This window comes from Phaethon lepturus, unplaced genomic scaffold, assembly GCF_000687285.1.
Source record: "Phaethon lepturus isolate BGI_N335 unplaced genomic scaffold, ASM68728v1 scaffold38843, whole genome shotgun sequence".
NCBI classification, from domain to species: Eukaryota; Metazoa; Chordata; class Aves; order Phaethontiformes; family Phaethontidae; genus Phaethon; species Phaethon lepturus.
In genome coordinates, this window is record NW_010529055.1 from 17957 (window position 1) to 28620 (window position 10664).

At 54.4% G+C, this 10664-nt stretch overlaps 1 protein-coding gene across 1 annotated transcript; it reads right to left on the bottom strand.

Moving 5' to 3' along the window:
* Positions 1-10111, bottom strand: LOC104618285 (protein FAM208B-like; the record flags this gene model as incomplete). Its single annotated transcript, XM_010283835.1, has 8 exons — positions 1-119; positions 528-709; positions 2234-2339; positions 2931-3084; positions 3625-3750; positions 4634-7116; positions 8131-8203; positions 9577-10111. Coding segments are annotated over 8 exons (3778 nt in total), but the record flags the coding sequence as incomplete, so codon positions are not given.
* Positions 10112-10664: the final 553 nt, after the last annotated feature.

A 10664-nucleotide genomic window follows, 5' to 3' on the forward strand; every position in this document is an offset into this window, starting at 1 on the left:
TTACCAGTAGCTTCTTCTAAACGGGGCAGCTGCTTTCTGCGCCGTCCCAAGGAAGGTGTTGACGTCGGCCACGAGGATTCCTTTACTTTCAAGGACCTCCCTGCTGACGCTGGGCTTTTCTGCAAAGGGAGGAGCGGCTCCGTAATTCAAACAAGCAAACAAGGTTGTTCTGAAACGTACAGATAATATCCCCAAATCCCTCTGCAGTTAGTTACTCTGTTTTGCAAATGCGAGCAGATTAACGGCGCCGCGCTGCAAACAGCCTCGGCCCAGTAAGGCCAGAATTAGAGCGTGACGTACAGCCATCCGCAGGCTCGAAAAACTGCCAGAACTTAGCAGCCCTCCAAAAATCTGTTCCTGTTGCCTTTTACCACATTGACTTGCAATGAATCAACACACACCTTCACTGTGATTCTAGCAGAAATGCGAGCAAAATGGGGTGTTTCTGTCCCTCCTCCACCACCTCCCCCCAAACTCATGGGGGTTGAGGGCACCAGCACAGGGCAGCGCCTGGAGCCCGTCCTTACCAGTGAGATACACGGCGAACCTGGCGCTGACGTGCTGAACCTGCAGGTTCAACAAGCACTTGACATACTCAGATTTGGGGGACAACCGGGAGTCGCAGGCGTGGTAGTGCAGCACCTCGATAAGATTGGCTCCTTGGCACGACTTGAGGATCAAGTGCTTCTTGCGGGTGTTGGCGTCCACCCTGCCAGGAGAGGAGCAAGACTGAAGTGGTGAGGGGCTTTACCCCTTCTCCCCTCCCAGGGAATCAGCAGGTATGATGGGACCTGCCTTTCCCCCCCACGCGTGTTTCTTCCAGCCTCATGGGTGTTTTCATGCTTGCCACCCTGCACGAAATGGAGATGGCAGGAGCAAGCGTCACCGCACGCAGGAGGTAAACCAAAATGACTCCTTGCTCCAGGCAGCTCCAGCAGACCAGGGCTCGTGGTCCCAACACGATGGAATCAGGAGATGCTACCTGAGTGCCAGTGTCAGAGCACAAGGAAAACACTTTGCTCCACAGCAGCGGCCGCTGATGAGGTTGAGTCCTCATCCCACTGACTACGATGAAATACCCGACAGCTTCTGTGACACCTCACTGCTCGAGGTCTGAAAACCAGGTCTTCAGAACGATTGCTTTGTGCTATCACCGTACAGGCTGAGTGTGGAGGGGACCCGAGATTCTCCTCATTTGTTGTAGCGTTTTCTGCTCAGACAGAGCAGACCAGCTTCCCCTTTGTCCGCAGGTTGTTATGAGAAAGCCGTTTGCTCTGGCACTAACAAAGGCAGCCTGCCCGACAAAACAACCCCTCTCTAAGTTCAACCGTGATAAAAGCAGGACGTTTCAATGGATAGCATTCGCCATCTTACTTCCCTTTTTCAGACTGCATCATTGAAATACACATTGTTGCACATAACCTAAAATAATTAGCAAATACAAACCGGAAAAGCTCTGCTTTTCCCGGCAGGGTCTGACTTTACACACTCCCCCAAACTCCCCCAAGACACCCCAGTTCCCCTCCACATTACAAATTCTGAGCTCCTCATCGCTCGCCCAAATCACACACGTGATGGGACAGAAAAAGAAACAAGCAAAGAGGCGGCAGCGGGGCAGAGAGAGGCCCGGGAAGGTACCCCGAGCTCCCGGCGTGCCCATGTGCAGGGGCTGGGGTGAGCTGCTGGGAAGGGAGCTCAGTTTGCAGAGGCAGCTTTCGCAGCCTGCAGCTCCTCAAACGAAATTTGTGCCTTTCCTCAGCCCCTTGCAGGCTGTTAACGCTCACAGATAGCGTCTCTGCCAAAGAGAGGGGGGAACTGCCTTATGGAGATACAGCGGGGTGCACAAAGCAGCTGCCAGAGCTCTGCCTCATCGGTGATCACGTGCAAGACACGTTTCAGGCCATCTGATCCTCTCCAGGTCCCGTGTCCTGCTGCTCCATCTCATATAGGTATAAAAAAAACCTATTGCATTTTACTTGCTAGTGTGCAAATACGGACCTCTGGTGATTCCAGACTTGAGGCACATGGTCCCTCACTAATAAGAAAAGTTTTTATTTAAACAAAAATCTTCAAATTCATCTTGTAAACAGCCAAAACTCAACCAGAGGCACCTAACTCGCCCTGTGTCCCTGCACCGAGTGTAAAAAAGGACACCACACTCCACCACGGTGGGTGTGTCCTTCCTGCGGTGACGAGGACAGTGATGAGGGAGCTGCCACCGCAGAGCCGTTACCTGATGTCTTCTCTGAGCTTCTTGCTCTCCTTATAGTGAAGGAGCCACTTCCACCTCCCGCTTCTGTTCAGCTTCTCCAGCACCTTCACCACCTCTTTCAGTTGGCCTGTGGAGACAGTAAGAGTGAGAGGGTAACCAAGGGTGGAAAGGGGTGCCTGGGGGTCTGTGGTGCAACCCCTGCTCAAAGTTGGGCCACCTGAAGTTGCTTAGGGCTTTGCCTAGGTGAGGTTTGAAAATCTCCAAGGACAGAAAACACCGTTTGCTGTGAATTTTTTCCTCTTAATATCTAACAGGATAAGAGCAACTTGTCCTCGTCACCTCTCGTCCCATCACTGCGCATCTCCAGAAGCGTGGCTCCGTTTTCTCTGCCAGTTCCCATTAGGGAGCTGATAACAGCAACCAGGTCTCCCCTTTGTCCTCCCTTCTCCGGGCTGAATGTCCTTGTACAACCCCTGCTCCAGTCCCTGACCATGCTGGTGGCCCCCACTGTAATTAGATGCTTTTGGGAGCCCTGACCTGGACCCACTATCCAGATGGGGTCTACAAATATCAAATAGAGGGAAAGAATTGCGCCCACTAAAGCAGGAGTAGAGGACACTGATGGCAAGTTTTTGGAAGGTGTTGGCAAACCAGCAGACGAGGCCGGGAGCCGATGCTGCATGTCTGCATCTAAGCGAGAGGCCGCAGCGAGACTCACCCAGCGTTACCATTTCCAACACCTCCTCGTCTGACACCACGAAGCCACCGGTATGAAACAGCTCCTGGTACGTGCGACCTGGTATATCTTCGGGGCTGTCCACGCCGGCGAACACCACATTGGGACAGTGCTTTAGCTTCAGCAAGCACGGGACCTGCTCAAGGCAGAGATGCTTTTGCACAAGCAGCTGAGTTTCAACAGCGTTTGCAGCACTCTGCAACTCACAGTCACTCCTGGGAGACCTGGGGAACCCACCCCATCCTCTGTCTGCATCACCTGGATGGTCGTGTCTCCATAGCCCAACCCCAAAGCCGTGGACAGCAATATAGGGTGTTACAGGTGGGTCAGTCTGCTACAATATTCACTAGAACCCAGAAGCCAAAGCCTGGCTGAACTGCTCCGTTACACTATATAACCCCAGCCTGAATCCTTCAAGCTGGGCTGCTCTGAATGACATTATTCAGCGATCAAAAATGCAGACAGAAGAAAAGCAGAACTGACAGGCTTCATGCTTTTGAGATATTGTTTTTAACAGCTCTTCATGAAGCACTCTTTCAGCAGAGGGAACAGTGCATCTGCAGAGGCTGACAATTAAATCTACAGCTATATATAGTGTAAAATTTAAAATCTTTAAATTGGATCCCGATATTCAAAAATGGTGCTGGTAGGAAAAAAGGACAGACTCAGGCCTTACGTTGTGGATATGTGAGGAAATGTCCTCATTCCTGATGATGACAAGCAGCCTGTCAGTGTCTGCGTGTTTCGCTTCACAGAAGCTCAGGGGTTCGACCTCCACACGGCCGTCTTTCTTCAGCAAGGTCTGAAACAGAAACGATGTAAGAAGGTTTGTACAGAGAGTATCTCCACAACAGCAGTGCCACGCTCCTGGTACACACGTGTCTGGGGACGAGCAGAGAGGAACGAGACAGCGACCCCAACCAGGCACCCTGGTGTCGAGGGCAGCCTGCGGTGTCCGTCTGTCAAAGGCACTGCGCACTCCAGGCTGGGGCTCCAGACAGAGGGGGAAGAAGCAGCTATTTACCGTTGTTGGCAAAAACCTTTTAGAAAACCACCTCAACCATCTCACCATACCATGCATCGGGCCTCTTCACTATTCTGGAGCAGCAAATCTTCCCCTGCAATCACCGCCCCGCCCCCAGCTTCCAACCCTTTAATGAGAGCTCAAGCAAAAGTCACCTTGAGGGGGTTGAGTTTGGGCTGCACCTGCATGAACTCTGATCTGTTTTGGCCTGGGGGATGTTCAAGTGATAGGACGAGAGGAAACGGCCTCAAGTCACACCAGGGGAGGTTTAGATTGGATATTAGGAAACATTTCTTCACTGAAAGGGTTGTCAAGCAATGGAACAGGCTGCCCAGGGAAGGGGTTGAGTCACCATCCCTGGAGGTATTTAAAAGACGTGTAGATGTGGCACTTGGGGACATGGTTTAGTGGTGGACTTGGCAGTGTTAGGTTTACGGTTGGACTTGGTAATCGTAAGGCTCTTTTCCAACCTAAATGATTTTATGATTCCAATTTCTGGTGGTGGGAGCCGAGATGAAATGGCAGAGGTGGCTCCTGGCTCAAGGGAACCACATGCCATCTGTGTCAGGTTGGGCAAGCTTGCCCTGCGCCTGCTCCTGCTGCCCTCAGCTCTCGCCGCAGGGCCACCCGTCCCTGACCCCGCCGCCAGGACCAGCGTTACCTTCACTCTTGCAAAGAAAGGGTCCTTGCCCGTCTCCGCCAGGTAGAACATGGCGGTGCGGCCGCAGGCCTCCTTGGCCACGCTGCGCAGGTGGAAACGCAGCGTGCTGCACAGGTCCGCGATCATCTCCTCGAAGGCGGCCATCCTCCCAGGGAAGGACACGCATGTCCACTCGCTCGAGGCCCGCCCGTGTGCCGGGCCCGGCCCTCTGCCCTCGCTCCCCGCGTCAGCCCTGCTCAGCACCACCCTGTTGAACTCGGCGAACTCATCGAGGATGACGGCGATATCCCCCTGTGAGTCCTTTAGCTTATTATCGTATTTGAGCTTGCTGAGGTGGAAGGGAGCTGCGCAGCCCTGCCTCGGGGTTTGGGATCTGGCCCTGCTCCTCTCGTCGCAGAGGGGCTCCTGCCACAGGGCACACGGGTCCCCACGCCAGCTGCTTTGCCGGTGCCAGCCGAGCCCGCTCGGCCACGTGTCAGAGGGCAGGATCGTCACCTGCAAAGGGCTCCTGCACCGCGGGGAACGTGGGACGGGAGCTTCTCGCAGAGGCAATGTCTTAGACATCACCTGGGGAGAAAAGTCTTTTGGAAAGATGCTTTTGGAGGTAGAAAAGTGTGGTTTCCCACTCCTTAGGATTTGTTTTAGCTTATAATGGAAACGGAGACACTCCATGTCCAAAGTGTGCTGGGTGATTTCCTCAAAACCCCTCCAAGTCCCCATCAGTGACCCTAACAAATGAGACTGCCCCGCACGGTGGCTGCACCTCTTCGAAGATTGCAAATTTCTCATCTTTTCCTGGCACTTTTTGGTGACCACGAAGTTCTGGTAGTCCTTGGCAACTCCCTGGCTGTCCCTAATATTGACGTACGGTGGAACGTGCCCACTGCTGGTCTCCTCCGGGCCGATGGGCCAGCCGCGCTCAGCCCACAAGCAGCCACCCTCCGCACCCAGCGAGCCCCAGTCCTCGCTGTGCCCCTCTGTATGCACTGAGCTCGCGGAGGAGGAGTTGCAGTAAGTCCTTGTGCCTGCAGCATCCAGGGATCTCGTGCTGTAGGAACCCCTGGCTGTAAGCAGGGACCGTGAAGTACCCCCAAAATATTCCTGGTCTGAGTCTCCAGAGAAAGACTCCCACAGATCTTCAAAGGTCAAGCCCATGTGTCTCTCGTTTCTGGGGAGCTGCTTTGCTCTCAGGAGCATGTCTGAAATATCCACAGCATCACTGAGCTCCAGGCTTTCTCTGCAGAGGTCCCTGTGCACATGTAACGGCGACATCGGGAAGGGGAAAGCGGGGATTTCTCCCTCTCCCACCTCCACGCTGGCACGGTTCAGATCAGCAAACACGTCGGATCCTGCGGCCTCTTGCTCGCCCTGGTTGCAGACAGACTGGGGCTCGCACAGTGGCAGGAGCAATTCCCCTGCTGAAAAAGATGCAGGACTGGCAAGAGGGACGCTGCTTCCTCCTTCCAAATCCTCAGGCAGGATGGGTTCCTTCTTGTGGCTCCCGACCGCATCCACTGCTTCCGTCCCAGGGCTGGCACACCTGGGGCAGGTGCCCACGCAGCAGGACCATGGGGCACCATCTGGAACCGGACTCATGCCAGGAGAGAGCGTCTCAGGGTGCACACCAAGGGCTGAGTCTGGCTCAGCGCTGTGCAGACCTGCCTTGTGACCATGCGGAGGAGAAGGAGGCACTGATCCCAGGTCACCTGGCACAGGCACATCCACAGGGGAGCTCTCCGCCGGCTCTGCATGGCACAGATCCGTGTCTTTTTTCACCTCTTCCGCATATCTGGGCTTTAAGGAGCCATCTGGGCTCTCGGTGGCCACACTCACCTCTGCAGCACCTACTTGCTCGCAGGACTTCCCGTGCTGGCACAGGACTGGCCCCTGCTCGCTTTGCTCTAACAAGTGGTTGTGAGAGTCCGCGTCTCCGCCACGGGGAAGAGGGACCTGCTGGGAGGGAGAAGCAGGAGCCGAGCCTGCGTGGGCAGGTGGAGACAGGCTGTTTGCAGAGCTCTGCTTCATGGCAGATGTCCCCTCTCTCATGGAGGAGGAGGGCTCTGATTCCAGGAGGTGATGAAGAGAGGTCCCTGGCTCCTGCAGTGCATTAGCCACCACCGCTGTGTTCATTTTGTCACTCCTGGGGGACTTGCCTGCACCGAGGCACACATCATCCCTCTCCCAAGCTTCAGAGTCACCTGCTGGGGCTGTACAGCCGAAGGCAACACCCTGGCAATCACCTGCTCCCAAGGACTCATCCAGCACATCTGTGCAGTTGGCAGAAGGGCTGCTACTCTCTTCTTTTGCCAAAACCTTGTTATCTTCTTGGTTTGATTCCCCAGTGCTCAGTGAAGTAAGGTCAGCATAAACATCGCCTCCACACCTTTGGGAAAGGCAGCTGCTCCCTCCCAGGTCGCTCTGTGATGGAGACTGGGTGCTCTCCATGGCCTCCTGCTCCTCTGGAGCAGCCCCAGGATCTGTTGCTACATGAAGAGATGTGAAGCAGACAGAGCTGGAGTCAGGGGCCAAGGTTACTGACCGTCCCTGGCTGCACGGTGACTCGAGGCCAGCTTTGCTCCCAGCAAGCGCCCACCTTTCTGCAGAGGGCGCACGATCCTTGTCTTTCTGCTCCAAGCCGTCACCCAGCGCCTCTCCAGCAGGTCCCACGTTGCCTGTAATGCTGTCAGGCTCTGCCTCACGGACAAGGCTTGGATCGGGTCGTAACAGCAGCATCAACCCGCTGTCACGGGGCGATCCCACCTCGGCTGGACTGGCTGCGTGTGCCAAACCAACACCGTTTGTCTCTGCATCTGGGGTGGCCAGAGCCTCCCAGGGCTCTTGCAACACGTCCAGGCTTGGTGCCATCTCACCAGGAAGCCCTTGAGGGCCAGTCTCAGTCCTTGTCCCATCTGACAGCACTGGCGTTGATCTGCCTGGGCAAGGGGATGCTAAGGCAGCAGGGCTGGGCACAGGGCCCTCTCCAGGAACACCAAAGTCCTTCGGACATACCAAACTCACTGGCTTCTGCTGGCTGTGTTCATGCTCCATGTCAGCATCACCACTTTCAGAAAATGCTAAATCAACAGGCCCCAGGACTGTGCTTTCATATTCAGAGTCCTCTTTCTCTTTTTTTCCCTCCACTGCCTCTTCCTCCTCATTTTCTGGATGTCCAAAGGGGTCTTGTGATTCCCTCCCTTCCTCATGGGCTCCATGGGGCTTTGGACTTTTGGGATGTGCTTCTAAGGGCCTCGAATCACAGGCATGCTGCGGTCCATCGCTGGTGGCCCAGCTGCCATCCTCTGCACAGTGCCCAGCATCTCCCATCCTCTCCCTGTCCTCAGGAGGGCCGGGGCCACTCCCTGACCCTGTGGCCCACCCGCTCTCCTGCTGCTCTCCACATCCACGCAGCGCACTCGGTGCCTCGCTGCTGGGAGCTGTACTGGAATTTGGGGCCTGGTTGCATGGGTGTTCCCTGCCCAGAGCAGCTTGGGGCTTGCCAGCATCGCCAAGCTCATTGGAAGGGCTGGGGGTGATCGTAGCATCCGGCAGTCCCTCCTTGGGTGGCTCCTCCTGAAACAACACAATTCAGAGGTTAACCTTCAAGGGAGGCAAATGCGGGAGATGAGACACCCATGCAGGAGAACTTGGATATTTTAAACGCTCAAACTTTGTGAGTACAGCCATTCCAACAGCATCTGAGGACATTAGTTTGAGTTTATCTCTAAAATAAGTCGAGGTTGAATCCTTACCCCACATGAGTTACTACCATTCACACTGTAGCTGGCAAGCAGAGTTCCACAGACAGGCAGGGAAAGATTTTGAAACTTTCTACCTTCTTTACACCATGAAATGGCTTAAAAATAGGCCAAACTGTGCAGGGGCCATCAGCTGGTGCCCAGAGGTAACGTATGTAGCAGCATCCTCTTATCTCTACTGAGTTTATCCATCCAAGCTATATGGACACTGTGGACAGTGATCCCACATTTCCTCCCAAAACACTTCTGCCTGCTCCACAGCACTAAACCCAGGTGGTAACAAACACCAGGATATTTCTTCCTTTGTGCAAAATAGTTGCAGCCCTATGGCAGCTGCCATTTGCTCAGAGAGGAAGTTTTAAAGGAATTATTTTAACTCAGGCTTGAAAAATGTCATCAGACACCCATGTTTTAATTTTACCCACGCACCTCCACTCCTGACCATCTATAAACTGTAGAAACTATAAAAAATAATTTTAAAAACCCTACCCAGAATGTAATATTAACTAACTTTGCCAGAGGGGTGAGGGAAATGTTGCGAAGCACTGCACTGCTATCTGTCTGAAGGAAACCTCTCCAAGCCAGCAAACCTCAGTGCTCCCAAACGAGCGGAGGAAAGGCTGTGCCGTGTCCTGTGACATGTCTGGGCTGCTGCAACCATGGGCAGACAAATGCAGTTGCCCACAGGAGACAGGCAGGCTTTTGAGTGTGGGCCTGGGGCGTTTGTGGTTCCTCTCCTCCCTCAGTTAAGTGCAGGTCTGAGACTTCGGCCAGGCTTGCACAGCTCGCAGCTGAAACGCGAGACAGATGCTGAGCTCGACACATTCATTGTTCTAATTCTTTGGGATTCCTCCCCCTTGGAGAGCACCCATATTGAGGCCCCGCTATGGAGGGATAGATATGGCTTGTGCCAGAGCCTGGGGATGCCAGCTCAGACCAAGAGGACATCCAAACCTGGATTGAGGCCTGAAAGCTTCTTTTTTATGGTGACTGAGCATGTCTGCGCTGCAATCACCTGGGGCAGCTAAATGCTAGAGAACGTTTCTGTGTCCTGCTTTGGGAACCCCCACTACCTGACCCTAAGAGAGCCCACAAGGACGTCTGCTCTACTCCTCTCAAAAGATCCTACAAGCACAAAATGCATTGTATGCCCTATAGACTCGTATCACCCGAACTCCAAGCTCTTACCGCAGTCATGGTTGAGACGTCATGCACACGCTGCTCAGGAACGACCGCTGGCCGCCTATCTTTCACAGCCAGGCTCTCATCAGCATGCTCAGTGAGGGAAAGGCTCTCGGAACAGCTTGTGGAGGAAGGCTCCTCCTCCCCACAGGGCAGTTCCCCTGAGGAAGATGATACCGTACTATCGACAACACCAGGAGTCCCATCAGCATCAGTCTGAGAGTCTGCAGGGCTCTCCTCTGGGCGGAAAGGTCCCTGGCAATGCGTGCTGCGATCCAGAGAGCTGCTGGGAGTCTGGTCAGGGTCTGACCGAGAGTCTGCAGGGCATGCCTCCAACCCAAAACAATCCTCACCATCATCACTCAGCTCAAGAAAGTCCCCAGTGCTATTTATTGAGACGTACTTCTCAGGGTTGCTGTGCTCCACCACCTTCCTCGTGCTGCTCAGGAGTTTGCTGGGTTTGCTGTAGAAGAGAGCCACCCACATATGAAGTATCAGCTTCATTTCCTCCACATCGTCGGGCAGATCAGGGTCCCAAGGCCTGGAAGGGAAAGCAAACACAGCCTGAAACATCTTCATCCTCCCTCCAGTTGACTAGCACAAGGTAACACATATCCTGGTTCCCCACGGTGCTAAGCCCCAATGCAAGGGGGCTGCAAACGCCCAGCTGCAGACACAAATCACTTGATGTGGTTTCCAGCTTGTTGGAAAAAAAAAGAAACTCACGGCTCTTCTGTTCATGGCTCTAGGCACCAATTCTAGCTGCAGCGTCAGGGGAATCACAGAATGGTTTGGGTTAGGTGGGACCTTTAAAGATCATCTAGTCCAGTTCCCCACTGCCATGAGGGAAGATGCCGGGACATCTGCCACTAGATCAGGGAACTGTATGGGATGCCATCCAGAGGGACCTGGACAAGCTCGAGGAATGGGCCTGTGTGAACCTCATGAGGTTCAACAAAGCCAAGGGCAGGGTCCTGCACCTGGGTCGGGGCAGCCCCCGGTATCAGCACAGGCTGGGGGTGAAGGGATGGAGAGCAGCCCTGCCAAGGAGGACCTGGGGGTGCTGGGGGATGAAAAGCTGGACAGGAGCCGGC